At 35.8% G+C, this 18228-nt stretch overlaps 1 protein-coding gene across 2 annotated transcripts in view; it reads right to left on the reverse strand.

Moving 5' to 3' along the window:
• The window catches only part of PLXDC2 (plexin domain containing 2), a 355810-nt gene that overhangs the window by 12111 nt on the left and 325471 nt on the right, over positions 1-18228 (reverse strand). For both annotated transcript variants that reach the window (XM_016124268.2, XM_016124276.2), the window contains exon 13: positions 14212-14372. In XM_016124268.2, the coding sequence (XP_015979754.1) occupies positions 14212-14372 (161 nt within the window). The remainder of the gene's footprint in view (positions 1-14211; positions 14373-18228) is intronic.

Genomic DNA, 18228 nt, shown 5'->3' on the forward strand with positions numbered 1-18228 from the left:
ATTGCAGAGGTACTGCAGACGCATTTATGGTTATGCTTTTATACAATGTTATAACTGACTAATACTGCTGTTTAAACATTCCTTAGGGCCTCCAGCCATATTCATTACTATCCTTTACAAAGATTCATGTAATTACCACAGAAGCTTAGTTAAGAGTGTTAGACATTCATCCTACGATAAAGAAGCACTGACAGCCATTCTAATGATATTATGTGAGCCAGGTGACAGTCCTGGAAATAACTCCGACGTTTACGCATTTTATAAGTTAAAAAAAAAGAAATAAGATGTCCAAGATATACCAATTAGAACCTATAAAAATGACTGTTTTATTGCACAGTTGATGGTTTTATATTCAGAGGTTTGTGAACTATTTAGAACACTTGTTCTTTTCCCCTTCCTCTTAGTATTTGGATAACTCAACAATATTTGCTTAAGAAAAGAATATAGGGATGGGAAATAAATACAATTTTTGGCTGAAACTGATGACTATTTTAAAAAATAGTGCTTTTAACACTGTGCGGATAAAGGCTTCTTGGAAGTCAACAAATTTGGTTTTAATTCCTGTTTGGGTTACACAGAGAGGCTGAGGAATTGACTAAAAGTCACAAAATTAGTAAGTTAAAAGCTAGAATTTATACAAGGTCTTCCTTCTTTGCACGGCACCGTTTCTACTGCATTTTACTGGTTTCTGGTTCTGTTACTGTCAAATGTTAAAGTGTTAGGCAAATCACTTCCATCTCTTGTCAATCATGTTCTCATGTATAAAATGAGAAAGTGGACACCTGTATCCAAGCATGAGCCTATGACCTCCGGTCAGCCTCAATGAATGATAAATATGTGCCAATAAATTTTCTAAAGGGCAATTTAAAAATCAATGACATTACTTAATTTTATGCATTTAAAATATACTGTGATGACTTAATTATAATATTCTCATAAGATTAGCATCAAAAATGTCTGATGTATCAAATCCTATAACATCAGTGTTGCAGTTTGAAGATTTTTTTTAGTTTCAAGCATACAGACTCTTTTTTTTCCCCAAGACAATGGAGTTTTATTTCTCCTTATGTGAGATATCCAATGCATTTGATTTTTCTTATGTTTCCTGCTACCTTTAACTTCCTATCATTTCATGATTCTGTTTATTGAGGTTCCACTTGGATAATATTAGATGAGACTGTTCGTTCAGCAGATATTTACTAAGCATTGTGCTTGTCCTTCGGGATAAAGACAATGAATGAGATAGATAATGCTGTGCCCTGAAGCTCCCATATTGTTATTAAAGTTCACCAATAAGTAAAATAAAAAATACAGTGAGGAAGGTCTTCCTGATTTGGTTTTAAAGTCAGTTCCATGAAAGAACTGATCAGTTAGTTCCACCCTTAATCAGAGTTAACAGAAAAACATTTTAAATCTCATAATCTCTGGTAACCTATTTGCTCCACTGAAATAGCACAAATCATTTCATTTTCAAAATGGACTTATACAAAAATTTCCAATTCCCCTAAATATATTCTGCTAAATAGATTTTACAGTTGGTAAATAAAAACTTACATCCAAAAATATTATTGCTTAGTTCTTTAAAATATAATTTTTTGCCTTCTTTTTTTCTGTACTCTGAGTATAGAGGTACCTAGAGTACTGTTTATAAACAGTATCTTTCTTGTATAATTTACTGTCATTACGGTTTTTTCCCCCAACAATTCCACTGCTTTTACATTTGAATTTGCTACTATCAATATATTTTTAACCTCGGTTTTCCTTTGATTTGGCTTTGTGCATTATCCTCAATGGTTTGTCCATCTGGTCCCTTTTTTACATACCTCTCTTTCTAAACAAATTCTAGTGCAATCATATTGTTTGCCAAAAGACACCCAGCCCAATGATTTTCCCTGAGTTTTCATTATTCTAATGACTTTCTTATGTGGCTTTATATCCAATAGACGATAGCTATTTTCTCTATTAACAATTCATCTTTTCTTATTTTATTAATGGCTTAGTAAATTGAAATATTTTTCTTGCTCATGTAATAGTCCAAGATAACTGTTCTTATGGGCAGACACCTTCCTTCCGTGCCTGGATAGGGCTTCTTCCATCTTGGCCTCTCCACTCCCTAGGGACTGTGTGTATCTAATGGCAGCTTAGAATGTGCGTATATAAATTATGCACATAATTATACAATACATAATTTATATATTATATAATATATAATCATGGCATAAATTATATGCATGTAAAAATTAGCAATTGCATTTTTTTATTGAGGTATAACTGACATACATTAGCTGTATGTTAGCAACTGCATTTAAAAAATATGAATGCAGTGACATATGGAAAAAATATTATAAACATTTTCCAAACACTTATAAAATGTCTGTTGTCAGATGAAACAAGTTGAAACATGAGATATGTGTTACAGCAATAGCCACCTTCAAACACACAAGGGCGATCCTAGGGAGAAAGTGTACTGATGTATTCTGAGTGGCACTAGAAGGCTAAACTGAGTCCACCAGTCTTTGTTTGATATCTCTCTCGTCATTTTGTTTACCGGAAGCTCTTCCCTGACAGATTTCTCAGAAGTGGTTCATGAGAACAACACTGCCAGAATTCTTGCATGTTGACAGTAGTTTACCGTTCCCTTCATACTTACGGGCCAGTTGCGCTGGATATAAAATCTTGGCCTACATTTTCTTTAATAGAGTTACCCCATTTTCCTCTGGCACAAAAAATTGCTATCAAAAAGCTTGATGATGATCTAATTCATATTCCCTTGTAAGTCAAATGTTCTAATTAAGTGAACATAGAATCACGCAGTGATTTTACTAGAATGTGCCTTAACGTTGGTTGTTTTTACTCAACAGTCTCAGGTGCACAGTATTTTCTTTCAATGCTTAGATTCTTCTTTTTAAGTTTCATGGACTTAAAAAATTTACAGTTAATGGTATTCAATGTATTCTTCTTTTGCTTTGTTTTCCTTCTTTAGGGGTTCTTATTGTTGGAGGAGATCCATATGCTAGATCCTTTTTGCAAATCTTAAAATATTTGTCATTAGCTCTCAAATCTTTTATCTCCTTCAATTCTTTTCACTTTTAAAATTTTCTTATTTTTAACTTACTATTTCTCTAAGGCATTAAGTATGGTGTTCATTTGCTCTTCTGTTATTTCAGCTTCTTCCTCATTTGTAAATGACTTTTTTATTTCTAATTCTTGAGGATGTTCGCCACCATTGTAAGTTTATCTAATGTTGATCTGTGTTGTTCTTTAATGTTTAGGATCATTTTCTTAATGCTTTTTAGCTATTTTTGAAATGGTACTTTAGTTTTTGTTAGGTATTTTAAAGCATGTTTTTCTGATATGCTTTGTCTGTAGGGATATTATTCTGCCCTTTATTCTCTTTATAGTTTTTGCAATGGATTTCACATCCAAAATTCTCTTTTGCCTATTTCTATGTGACTTTAATTTCTCTGAACTTTTAGAAGGAGAGCTGGTAATTTCAGAGTTCCCTCTTCTGCTGTTCTTCATTTGCATGAAAAATGACAGCCTGCTTTCAGATCTTCCCTGACTCTATTTCCCTCCTCAACTTCTATATGAACCTCCCTGTAACTGGACCTGGCACATGCCCTTCCCATTTTCTGCTACTATTCTCACCTTAGTCTTTATATTTTCCAGTCAACGACTATTGGCTACTTCGTGGTTCTCCTGTTTTCAGGCCTGCTGGATGCACCTCTTTACTTCCTTTTGCTCTCTCTCATACAGATGCTGACAAGATTCAGGATTTGTGGATACTAGTGGTTTGTTATTACCTGCTGTATTTGAGGGTTCATATCTATATTTGGACATAAGTTATCAGCTAGTTTTGTTATAGATGTTGTCTATAGGGTTCAGATTTTGATATCTAGTTGTTCTGTTTTTATCTGGATATTTTGGAAAATAAAAAAATGTATGCTGCTATGCTCAATATCGACTTCCTAGAATCTTCCATCAATACTAGCTTTTGATATTTAAAAGATTCTTTTTGCTTTACCGTTAAATCATATAATTTATTACAATAAAATCTTACTAAACTGATTTAAATAAAAACATTATTGAGAATATTATTATACCCACTTTTCATCAAAGAAAATATAAGTGCTTATTAAATCATGTGCTGAGATGAATAAATGAATTTATATAGTAGGCTCAAGAAGGCGGTAAGGCAAGGTAAATATTTATCTGTCTGTAGTTTGGAGGTCAATAACAGATAATGATTTATTTCCTTAAGAGGAAATTCATGGAGGAAAACTAACTAGTTGCGACCACCCTGCCGCCCTTAGCTCCTCCTCTTCATGATTGGAGATCTTTCTGTGTCAGGAAAACAAATTTGCACCTGTCTGCAATGTGACTCAGCTGCATCATTTATTGGCACACAGGAGTTTCAACTTGCATGAATTCTGTGTTTGCTGCAGCTAAGAGAATGAGTGAGAAGAAAAGAGCACTTTGCTCATTAGCAGTGACTATAATAAGAAGACACTAATGATAACAGATTTAAGTAAAATAGAAATGGAGAAAGTGCCAACGTAAATTTCAGAACAATTTTTTTTGAATGCAAATATTTAAAAATTCCTTAAAGCTGCTTGGCAAAGTATGAATGAAGGAAACAGAGTAGCAGATGTGATTTTGAGTGGCCAGGGCTTACCTATTCTACCAAAAGGTCTCAGAATAGTTTAAGGAAGAAAAAGATGGAGATAGAAAAATACAGAGGAGTTCATTTCTGAACGGAAAATGCCAAGTATGCTTTGCTTCTATGTATTTAAAGAAAGCATACATATTTATCTTTCAACTTCTTTCAGTAAAATTTAACAGTCATTTGTGGAGAGGACTATGAGAGAAAGCAAAAACTAGCACTTTATATCTCTGGGTTACGTCCTTCTATTTCACTCACTGGGAAAGATGTGTTTCAGGCACTTTACATCAGTTGTTCCTTTCCTGATAAATTCCTTTGTTTTTATGTAGACTTTCTACTGAAGACAAACTGGAGCATTGCTTGTCTTCTATGAAATCTAAGGTGTTACCCAATACTACCAACTTCCTTACAAGGTGAAAGGTTGATAGGTTCTCCCCTACCCCTGCCTCAGAGTATTGCCTCATAAATAATTATATTCTCAGGATAGGAAAACTATAGTCCTCCTTATTGCACGGGGATGTATTTTAATTTTTCACGTTGTTACTGAAAAAATAAGGTGTTTTCAAAAACTGTAAGCATGCGCAATCATGTCCTTTAATTTCCTTTGTTATTTTTCTTTCTGAAACATACAAATTTATGGGGGAGGTGGGGAGTGCGAGAATACTCTAGACTTAGACAGAATGAACCTTAAATTCAGTCTAGCTCATCCTCTCAGAGCATGCTTAACCGTGCTCTGAGAAGTCCTTGATAAGGGACTAAAACATATATCATGTACTTAAAATGACATCATTCAGGTTTACAGATACTTAAGTGAATTACAGCTCTGTAGGTTTTTATATATTTATATACTTGAGTCTTTCATTTTAAAGAACTTCTTTGTGATATATTATACATGTGTAAAAAATAAGTATATATAGATCATTTTTTTTCATGGCCTTATGTACCATTAAAAATAATAAATTAGGGAATGGTAATTAAGAAGGAATTAGAGCAGAGAGGACTCAGTGAAATATTAAATATTTTATTCAGTATTTTTAATGATTCTTCCTGATGTAGGGAAGAAAATATTTCATTAAAATAGAAACACCATTTTAGTTTTATAAATTTAAATTAAAATATGTCATCCACAAGAGTACATTAAAGATGACATATGTAAAAGAAATCTTATTTTGGTGATTACATTACATAAGGGAATCACCATGAACTTGAACCGATGTCTCAAAAACATTCAGTGATGCACGTGAATAAAATTCCAGCATCTTAGAACAGAAAGTGAGGAAAGAAAACCAGACATTCAGTGTCTTTTATTTTTTTGAAAGCATACCAGTTTCACCTATTTCCGCCTATATTTTGCTCTGTTCCTGGAAAGCTGCCATCTAATAAAACAGCTTCTTCAACGAGGGTGTCAAACCATTTCAGTAAGGTTCAGTCTGATCTTTCCTTCCTCATAACAGTTCATCAAAAGTGAATGCCATCTTTTGCCTCCTCTAAGAAATAAAAATTAGAAATATCCTGTCTCAATGAATCAGCTTTTCCTTGAGTTTTCTTTAAAACCGAAATAAGACTAAGGAATACCTTAAGGGCAAAACTCGGTTATAAAAAATGCATGACTTCAAGATAAAGAAAAAAAAAGATCCGTGGATCTATGAAACGATTTCTGTATTTACTATACAGGTTAGGCAACGGATCATGTCTGCCTGACTCCCAAATGCTATTTATCCAGCAGCTGCAAAGTAAGATGCCAGACTTTTAGTAAACACTGTTTTCTCCCAGCAGCAGCCTTTGAATCCTTGCCTGGCTTTTTCCCTCTGGCTGCTTTCCTGGCACAGTCCTACCGACTGCCAGGAAAAGCTGAGGGCCACAGCTGCCTGTCTTTCTTTAATTATAATCTATCTCCATGGGTCCTTGTTCCCTACAGATATTTGTTAAGGTGGGGGAATCCCTGGAGCGGTGAACAGCACAACTTGCAGGGGCAGAGCTCACGTCTCCGCTCTGAAACTAGGTGTCACATGACTGAAGAGAACTGTTTCGCCCTCTCTGGTTTCTACTTGTTCACTGAACTTAAGTCCAACGGAGGTGTAAAAAGGACACCTCCCACTTAGGTTCCTGGAACAGAGAAGGCCCTGCTGGTTTGAATTTATCTAGATTTTATAGCATCTATAACTATGCAACTGGGATGCCAGAGATGTACTAAGTTACAGAAGAGATAAGAATCATTTTTTGGAATGTTAACTTTAATAGAAGGCTGGGAGGAATTCTTTTTCTATCAAACAAATGTGTCTACATTAGAGAGTTGAATGCGAAATTCGCACAAGTATTTAAGATAAAACATAAAACCCCAAAGGAAATGTATGTGTGATAGATACTTGGGGAATTCTTACACTTTATTCAAGAAAGTTACGGAATCCCCGCAGAGGTTTCTTTTTGTTTTGCTGTCCTATGATTCTGCTAATAGACTTACACCGAAGGCAGATAGTTTTGGTCCCCTGGCAATAATAAGAATTTAAAGCATGATATGAACAATGACTGGTATTTAGATAGTTTTGTTCAGGTTTTAACGTGAAAACCATCACAGGACTTCTAACTCAAAATCGGTACGCACAGCTTAAGAATGGTGAAACTGTTTTGTCCTTCATGAAATTAAATTGTTTTAGAGAGTAGTTGTATTTATTTTATTTAACTTCATTTTATTTTATTACAAATATATATCCAGAGCCCCATAAAAAGTCCTAAATGATAAAATAGTAGTAGTAATAATCTCACTACCAAATTACAAGTTTGGGCACCAATATTATCACAAACTTTTATATCGTCGGTTATCTGACTAATAGTATCAATTTATTGCTCAAAATAGATAACATTTTCATCAAGTGTTTTATAAAGACTGTCTCTCATAAAACTAAATGTTCAACTTGAAAGCCTTACCTAGGTGGATATGTTTATCATTGTCTCTGCCCACTGGGATATAAACTCCATGAGGGCAAACATCCCTTCCTGCCCACTTTATTTATGTCTGTACCCTGGGTATCTGGCATATAACAGGAGCTTGACAATTCTGAATGAAAGAATAAATGATCGGTCAACCTATCAGATAGCTCAGTCAGTCCTCTCCCTCCTCAAGCTTCTCATTTCCTCTTCTCCCCAGTGCTGAAAGTCATTTGGTTTTTTACTTTCCAAAAATATGGAGCGAATCACACTTTCTTTCTAATCCCCTTTTCGCTGCAAGGTTTTCTTTATAACCATCAGTGTCCAATAGAAATACAGTGTGAGCCACATACAAAATTTTGTCTAGTAGCTACATTTAAAATGTAAAAATTAGTGAAATTAATTTTAATAATATATTTTATTTAACCCAATATACTAACGATATTTTTATTTTAACATGCAATTAATATAAAAATCAATGACATATTACTTTTTTTTTTTTTGTATTCAAACTTGGAAATCTGGCATGGGTTTTACATGCGTGTCATCTGAGACGAGCCCCATTTCATGAATGGCTACACAGCGCTGGTTGCCACCACACAATGACAGCACAGCTCTGTACCCTGCATTGCCTCCAACACTCAGGGTAAGGAATCCCATTTAAAGGCAACCTCCACAGTGCCTTCCAGAAACACGAGGGGCATTGTTCCTGTCATTTTTGCCTTCTTCTCTACTATCTTTAAATGAGTTCTTTGTATGGATCTCTTTCTTTCTGAGGATGCTTCCTGTATCACTTTGCAGCATCAACAAGAAGAAGAAGATTCTTAGTTTTTACTTTTCTATTACTAAAAAAAAGAAAAAATTTCCTATATTTTACTCATACTCTATGTTTTGAGGTATTGATCACCTTTATCATTAGGGTCATATCCACTCCTCTACTTTTATATTAATGTAGAACAATTAAATCTCCACATAAATGTCTAAATAACAGTTGTTTACAATAGTAAGAAAAATCAGGAGCAGTGTTCAAAATGAATTATTTTATTAACTTTGCTAGTCTAAATTATTTTATTTCTGGTCCCCATAGAATCTTTTTATGGGAATCTATTTTTATATGATTAGCACTTTAGAATATTATTTTCTTGCCTTTCAATTAGGTTACATTTAATATATTTTATTTAAAAATCTTAAATAGTGTTATGTGATAGTATTCAACAGTGGAAACGTTTATCTCTATAACCCATATAAATGCAACACTAAAATTTATTATAAACCACAGAATTTATGCCTAGAAATGCCCAGCAAACATTGAATTTAATGTAGAGCCTAAGGCATATTTAATTCTTCCAAAGAATTAAAGAGATATTAGCTCCATCAAAATCTATTAAAAATTAAGGAGCATGTGCTTATTTAAATGTGTTTTCTATTTTGTTTCAAGATAATGAACTTAATTTATAAAAAAGATTTTAGAGCATGTTAGTCATTCTTGTATAATATGGTGATTTTGGTCAAAATCAGGTATCTTTTTGAAAAGTACTGAGAAATGCTAGACAGGTAAACGTAACATGAAAGCCATCTGGTAAAAAGTCAAAGAAAATCAGAGTATGATATAAAGAGGAAGATGGAAAAATACAGATGATAAGTTCATGAAAAAGAGACTATTATGCCAGATTGAGTGAAGACTGAATGTCTTAGGAAATAGAAGTTTTGTACCTGGTCTTGTATGTGAACTTAAGGGGTATAAATAGTGTATTCAATTATTGTTTAATTTTACAGTACATGCTTTATGATCAAAGCCTCCTCATTGTCATCAATTTTTCTCTTGATTTTAGCCATTACGTTGCATTTAGTCACATTAAGAATGTATTTCTAGGTCTTAATTCCCACTTTACCTCATTTCCTTCCTATTTTTAAAAAGTTTAAAAACTAAAGACCATGTAAACATTTCACATGAAGAAGAGTGTATGCCCATAAAATATATAATAATTAATGCATATTTTCTGCAAGAACAAAACACAATAGGCAGTGTTATTATCATCACTATAAATAGACAATGATAGCTATGTAAGTAAATTGGTATACATCTTCGGGCCATGATTTTGGCAATATTTATTAAGTATCTTTAACCTCTTTCTTTGTTTCCCTCGATTCTACTTTTGAGAATTTCTTCTAAGCATGTAAGATATGTCATAGGTATATACATATTTCTATATTTCTTCCTATAGTGCATAAAGAAATATCCTTTCCACGTGAGAGGCCGCATGGCCTAGTGGGTAAGGGTATATGGTCTCTGGAGAGCTTCAGCTCAAATCCCGATCTTACCTCTGACTAAGTGCGTGATGTTGAGAAAGTTACTTAAATTCTATACTCAGCTTCTTCCTTTATGACAGGGAGATAGTCTTAGTGTCTCAGAGGTCCTCATGAGGATAGAATGAGGTAGTAAGCATAAATCGCTTCTGCTAGTGATTTTAATAAATGTTTGCTGTTATAATTATCATGCTTTTAATGGTGCTAAATATAATCACAAAAAAATGAGAAGAGCCCCAGTGCTCCACAATACAAGACTGGTTGCGTGAACTCTGTTGTATCCACTCCAGGGCAAAGTCATTCAGGTTTAACACAGTCTACACAGTGCCCAGCACAGGAACTAATTCTTACAAGTGTTCAATGCAGTCTGGATTTCATTGTGAAATACGCAAGATACGCATTGGATCAAGTTTTAATATCATGGAAACTGGGATGTCTCTTATGGCCAATGGTGTGCGTCAAAATTTAATGAGTGGGATGTGATGTGCATTGCATTTGATGCAGTCTGTGGTAGGAAGAACGAGGGCCTCCCACAGATGTCCTTGACCTAACAGTCAAAACCAGTCAATGGCACCTTATATGGCAAAAAAACTTTGTAGATGTAATTTAATTAAGCACCTTGGGACGGGGAGAGTATCTTAGATTATCCACGTGAGCCCAATGTGCTCACCAGGTGCCTTATGAGAGGGAGGCAGTGGGGTCAGGGTGAGTAGTAGAAGTGGCAAAGGGGCCGGGAGCCAAGGAGCGCGTGTAGCCTCCAGCAGCTAAGAATGGCGGCTAAAGCCAGAAGCCTCCACTAGGCAGCAGCCTGACTGCACCAGCCCTGATGAAACCTTGACTTTGGCCCAGTGGACTAATTTTGGACTTCTGAACCCCAGAGCTGTAAGGTAGTAAGTATGTGCTGTTTTAAGCTATTAGGTTCATGGTAACTTGTTACAACAGCAATAAAAAACTAATACACAGTCTTAAATCGGTTGAAATAAGTTTCTTTGTGACTTCTAGGTATGTCAGGCTCTCGGTGCTTTCTGAATTACCATTTAGCCTAAGAAGTAGTAGATATAAAGCTACCGAGTAAATGCTGAATGGAATAGTATATAGCCTTTAAAATGACGTTTACAAAGAATTCATAATAAGATAGAAAAATGTTATTTGAAAAACAAAGAAAATTAATTTGCATTTCAGTGAAATCATAACTCTATTAAATGGGAAAATATCAAATTATGCACATACGAATTCCAGAAGAACATAAAACAGAGTGATTCTTTCTGCACTTTAGGACTATCAATGACTTCACTTTTTCTTCCTTTTACATTTCTACAAATTTTCTATAATGAATAAATACTGCTTTCATAATGCAAAAAATCATCACATCACTTTTAGTTAAAAATTAGACAGCAGTATAATATGGAACATAAAAAGCAATTTACGTTATATTGGTAAACTTCATCTCTTTATGTGCTAGAAGCTCTAACTGGTAATTCAAAACCTTTAAAATCACAGGTCTGGAGTGTCACTAACCACAGTCATTGTGGATCTGTGTTTTGTCTTAGGTCAGCTTTCCTAGTAGGAAAGTTATAATATCACCTTCAAAAATCATCCACCGACCAGCCATTGTGAGCCGCATGGGGACAGCAGGGGGTCAGAGGGGAAGGGAAACTGGTAGGTTAATTGAAATTATAATGCCTTTTAAAGTACAAGTCGAAATTACTTCTGTCTTCTGTAAGAAGGAGAGGCGCATGCAAATCAATTAAGTAATTGTTCAAAAGCCCTGAGTGGCTCCCTCCTGTCGGTGGCATAAAGTACAGCTCCTTTAGGTCGGCATTCAAGGCCTTGGCAAGCTAGATCTGGTAGAAACTGGTAGGTTAAGTAGAAACTGGTAGGTTAATTGACTCAGTTGGAAGGAAAAAGGCAAAGAGTAGAAAAGCTGGGAACCTGCAGAATGATTCTGCTTCACCTGAGTGTGAAAAACATGGCAGTTCTTCCCAGAACTGAGGCTCTTTGACCTTGGAGAGTCATTCCACCACCCGGAGCCTCAGTCTCTTCCTTTGTGTTATGAGGGGAGAGGGCAAAATTACTTCCAAGAGTCCTTCAGGCTCTAGACACTATATAAATACAAGTATGTGTAAATACACACACACACGCACACACATATGAACACATGGGCTCTGGTTATAAAACAATAAGACTGATTCAAAAAGACACATGACAAAAAAAAATACTTTCGCTATTCTACAGTGTCACTTTGTGTTCATGTCGGGATTGCTGTGAACTGTGATTGGTGTAAAGTGGGTCTTTTGCACTATGTAAATTTGCAGTAATACCATCGCCATCAGATGCTTTACAGTATCTTCTTTCTCATGATGTTAGAAAATACACTGAGCAGTGTATTAAAAGGCGTAACTATGTGAGGGGTTGCGGTGGCAGCCTGCTTGTCTGGTTAGTCACTGAAGCTTTACAGCCCGTCACTCGTCGGCTCTCTGAGGCATGCATCCACGACCTCATGTGAGCTTTCTATTCTCTTCCGTGAAAATCCAGCATGTTAACAAAAATTAGTAACGGCTTTCCGACTAAATGCAATGCCTGATAATTTCTCCATTCTTAGGATTTTAAACAAGGACAATCTTTCTGGAATATGTCATATGTGGAATTTTTGTCCTTGTATATTTATTGTCTCCCGTTCTCCGCCCCCCCTGGAAAATATTAATGGGATACCTCTTGTTTGGAAGAAACTTAAGTTACTTATTCCAAATGGTAAGGAACTTAAAAGTCTGCAGGGTGGAATTAATCATGTAAATATTTAACTCTAATGCAGAACAGAAAGATAAATGACAGAGAAAGATACAACTGTGTTACAGTGAACAGAATCTCAGCAGATAAAGATTATGTCCAGCTGTCCAGACAGAGAAGTGGTCCGGGGAAGCTTACGGGTTACATGTCATCGAAGGCTGTCTGCGTCTTGAACTCAAGAATTGAGGGGGAAGTGGAGGACATTCTTGGTGGAAGAAACAGGACGAGCAACGTCTTGGTGGCATGGAGAGTGTGGGGTGCGCACGGAGCAGGGCAAAGAGTGAAATGTGATGGCAGTGCCAAGTACAGGTCGGGGAGCCGTGGGATTAAGACTGAAAAGACAGACTAGATCTAGCTTGCCAAGGCCTTGAATGCCAACCTAAAGGAGCTGTACTTTATGCCACAGACAGGAGGGAGCCACTCAGGGCTTTTGAACAATTACTTAATTGATTTGCATGCGCCTCTCCTTCTTACAGAAGACAGAAGTAATTTCGACTTGTACTTTAAAAGGCATTATAATTTCTCATTCAACAAGTGAACGAAACTCTAAGCAATCTTCTGTTTATCAACCAATGAACTGGAAAAGATTTAAACTTGACATGTTTGAAACTATGAGGAGAAACCTTCCTTTACTGCTCCAGCAGTCATTTGGAGTTGGAAGAGCAGTGGCCCCGTTAAGATGCCGGAATGAAAGCTGCCAAGAGAAGGAGACCAGGAGGCCCAATTGTCTGGGGGCCGGAAGGTGACTCGGTCACACCGACTTTGTCCTGTGGCCTCCAGGCTTCCCAGTTTCAGGCCCTCTGGTCATCAGGGTTTGGCTCTGGCCCTTTACACAGAGTCCCTTGTCCTTCACCTGACAGCTCCCAGGCACTGACCCTAAATCTACATTCTGTCCATGAAAACAATACTGATACAGCAGGGTGCTTTCTCTGTGTTTGTATGAGTGCGTGTATGTGCACGTTTATATATAAATAAATGCACACGTATACACACATCACACCGAATGTTGACGGCACATCTCATTATCTTATTGTTATACCTGCTAACTTTATAGTGCAAGCTATTTTTTCCCTAGTTTGTGAGCATTTTGAGAGCAGGCCCACTCCACTACACCATGCATCTAGCCAGTACTCAATTAGCATTTATTGATTAACTGATTTAAGCAAAGTCCTTCAGCCTCCAGCATATGCTGCATTTCCTTCTAGAATCAGAAGAACAGCTGCGTAACATACGTGGTATAATAGGACAAAAAAAGTATGGTTTCTATTTTCCTTTAGATCTGTAAAAGGCAAGAGAGGCTATTTCTTTAAAAGGTTCTGAGATGAGGTGACAACTCACCATATGAAAGCAGTCTCTCAGTACATGTGCGTGTGTGTATGTACGTGCGTGTGTGCACGTGAGTGTGCCGAATCGGCCAACTCACAACGGCAAAATGGATAAATATTCTAAATATTAAATACAGGTAGGGTCGGCAAATGGAGAGAGTCTGTCAGCTAGCATGGTTTTAATGTGTGACACTTCACACTAACCTCAATAAAGAAGATGCTGGCCGCCGACGTTGGATGGTGATACATGTAGACTGTCACGAGGATGGCTGCAGCTACGACGAGGACCAGGATGAGGATGCCGACGATGAGGCCAGCATGCAGGGTTCCCCCTTTCTTCTCGGCTGCACTGTCATCTGTAGAAGCTGAACGGACAACATGGCTGTCAGGAAATTCGTGTGTGTACTCTGTTAAGTTTGCATTTTCATTTAGAAGGGATATTTATATTTTTAATAAAGTACCGTGGGATCTTTTTTTACTTCTTGTGCAACTTTTCTTTTCCATGACACACAGTTTGGAAGTTGAGTGCTCTTTATTTGGGTGATGAAAAAGCCATACTATTAATGATTAAAAATATATTCATAATTGTGCTTTAATTTATAGTTCAATAAACAAGATTAATAGCCTTTATTCTAAAAGTACTGCAGAAAATATAAAAATCTAAATAACTACATAATAAATTTAACTTTGATTTTTCTCATTAAAACCACTGGTACTTTTACCTATGGAAAAATTGATTACTTTTTGAAAGCTCCTTTTTCATTTTCTTTTGGAAAATTTAAATTGAAGATTATTAGACATCTTTTGGTGGGCTGCACAGGCATTTTCAGAAAGTCTATGCATTAGCTCAAAGTATAATTTTCAAAATCTGTTTTAAACTGAAATGCTCTTTAAAAGTATTACAGATGGATGCTAAATGACCCTCACGTAGTTTTATCATTATCTAAAGGGAGCACACAGCATAGACAAATATTCCACAATGACACACACCAATATGCTGTTTCCTCTAACTTAATGAGACGCTTTCCACTGTGATGCCTATTTTCAAAGAAAATATTTCTGAATTTCTCAAGTAGTAACTATCCGACTTAAAGTCAACCAACCAAATAAAACTAATCTCTAAAGTCTTTTCTCGTTCTAAAATTCTGTAATCTTCAATGACTACCCAGGCATGTGCAGCAGGTAACTGTATCTTAGTACAAAATGTGATTGGTATTTTTTTGAATTAGAAAATTCATTAAGACTAATAAAAGTTCTAGAACAGTGACTCCTCATCCTTTCATTACCAATGTATGTCTATTTTCACCCTTTGCCTCTATGTTTCAAACATTTTTGGTCTATTAAAATCTCATTTAATAAGCACTGATTTACTTATTTTAAATTGTTTTAATAAAAAACAGACACGACTGCCTAGCAGTGTGTGTGCTTAATGCTAACAGAATTCCAGACAAAGCAAAGGAACATGACCTCCCAATGCTTCCCACTCACCCTTTCAATGCTGTTGCTATTGTCTGTTTACTCTGCTCGAGGTGGGTGTTCGTTCATCTTCCTCCAAATCTAATAAAGCTCAAAAATCCTCACGCTTTCCCTTACCTAACAAATATTCATTAGTGAAAGAATATAAAATTTAAAGAGTGATTCATTACACAGAGATTCATTGATAAAGATGATTCTGAGAAGATGGCAGAGAAGTATCAGGACTCTGTCTCCCCACCCAGACAACAGTCATACCGGCAGACTCCACCTAACGTAACTGTTTTGGAACTCTGGACCCTACTGAAGGCTTGCAACTTCCAGGGGAAGGCGTGGACTGGAAATCGTGGTTAATTTTAGCTCTTTGCGCAGTAGTAGCTTCACCCCTCAGCCATGTGATCAGCCACATGCTCTGATCACAGATTGGTGTTTCTGATCACAGAGGTGCAGAAAGGGAGGCAGTCAGCCATCATTGTTGTACCTCTCCCCACTGTTGCAAGTCCCTCCTCCTCCTTTGGAAAATGACTTCCAAGGGATTTAAAGGGCCAGCACCCTTCTTATCCCTTCCCCCTTCGCTTTTTTCTTTATCTCCCTTCTAGGAGCCAGATATTGACTAACAACTAGGACTTTCAAAACCAAATGCATATATAAGGGTAACTCGTGACGGTGGATGCTCAGGGCAAGGCTCAGAAATGACTTGAGAAAACCTTAAATTTAAGCTGAACCTCAACACAGAGACATACTGCAACAATTAAAAACAAACAACAAAAGCAATAAACAAATGTAGCAAACTCTGGGGTAGGTGGAGAACCTACCTACTCTAAAATTAGCATATTAGGTTAAAATGTCCAGTTTTGAGCAAAAGTTCACAGAAAAGTATGGCCCATTCAAAGGGGAAAAAAAGCCAACAGAAACTGTCCCTAAAAAGACTTGATAGCAAATATACTAGACAAAGAAATTAGAAACGTGTCTTAAAGATGCTTAAAGAACTAAAAGGAGATATGGAGAAAGCAAAGCCAAGAAAATATGTGAACAAAATGGAAATATAAATAAAGAGTTAGAAAACCTAAAAAGACATGAAAATGAAGTTCTGGAGCAGCAAAGCACAATAATGAAATGAATAATGAAATTAAAAAATTCACTAGAGGGATTAAAAGGCAAATTTGAGCAGTCAGAAGAAAGAATGAGCAAACTCGAAGGTAGAAAAACTGAAATTATCGTCTGAAGAACAGAAAGAAAAAAGAAGAAAAACGAACAGTCTAAGGAACTTGTGGGACACCATTAAGTGTACCAATATATGCATCAGCAGAGTCCCAGAAGAAAAAGAGAGAGAATATTTGAAGAAATAATGGTTAAAAACTTTCAAAATTTGATTAAATACATGGATATAAATACCCCCAAATCTCTAGGAATTTCAAATAGGATGAAATCAAGGAGGTCCACGCCAAAACAAGTTATAATCAAACAACAAGGAGATACTCTCAAATGTAGTAAGATTGAAATGACTCCGTAAATATAGAGGACCCCACATAAAATTATTAGCAGAAACTTTGGAGGACAGAAGGCAATGGGTTAATACATACAAATTGCTAAAAGCGAAGTAAAACAAAAACAAAAGACCAGCCTGAATCCCATATCTGGCAAACTGTCCTTTCAAAGTGAGGGAGAAATGAAGATATTCCTAGATAAGCAAAAGTTGAGCGAGTTGATTACCATTTGGGTTACTTTACAGGAAACACTCAAGAGAGCCCTGCAGGTGATGCGAAAGGACCCCAGACATAACTGAAAGCCATATGAAGAAATAAAAATTTCATAAAGGGAAATCCATAGGAAAATTATTAAAGTGAGCATTATTGTACAATGGTCTGTAAGTCCTCTTTTTGTTTTAATATTATGTAAGACTAATACATTTTACAAAAAGAACAATTATTAAAGTCTACTGTCATTGTCACTTTAGTTTTTATAGCCCCAAATTTTTGTTTTCTACACAATTTGAGTAAAGAGGGCATTTAAAAGAATGATTAATTTATGTTTTTAAATACAGAATACATGAAGATGTGATTCTGTGCCATTAACAACTAAAAGGAGTGTAGATGTAAAGGAGCATTTTATTATTATTATTATTATTGGCGATAAGCTGGTATAAATTTGAATTAGAGGGTTATAACTTTAGGACGTTAAATGTAATCACTATGATAACCACACAGAAAGTCTCTACAGAAGATAAACAAAAGGAAATGAGAAAGTAATTGAAACATTCCACAATAAAAAAATCAAATAAACACAAAAGAAGGCAGTAAAATAGGAAATGAGGGACCAAAAAGCTAAAAGGCAAATAGCAAAATGACAGAAATAAGTCCTTACTAATCACGGAGATTTGCTTTAAATGTAACGCGATTAAACTCTCCAGTTAAAAGTCATGAGTTGGTGAATGGACGAAAACACATAATTCAACTATATGCTGTGTCTAAGACACTCACTTCGGATCCAAAGGCACGAACAGATTGAAAGTAAAAGTATGAAAAAAGATAGTCCATGTAAATAATAGCTAAAGGAGAGCACCTAGTGACGAACGATCAAAATATATGAAGCAAAAACTGACAAAATTGAAAGGATAAATAGACAGTTGTATAACAATATCCCATTTTCAAAATTAGTCGAATAACCAAACAGAAGATAAATAAGGAAACAGAAGACTTAACACAAAAAGCCAAATATATGGAATACTTTACTCACAACAAGAGCATA

Source organism: Rousettus aegyptiacus, unplaced genomic scaffold (genome assembly GCF_014176215.1).
Source record: "Rousettus aegyptiacus isolate mRouAeg1 unplaced genomic scaffold, mRouAeg1.p scaffold_m13_p_10, whole genome shotgun sequence".
Taxonomy (NCBI): Eukaryota; Metazoa; Chordata; class Mammalia; order Chiroptera; family Pteropodidae; genus Rousettus; species Rousettus aegyptiacus.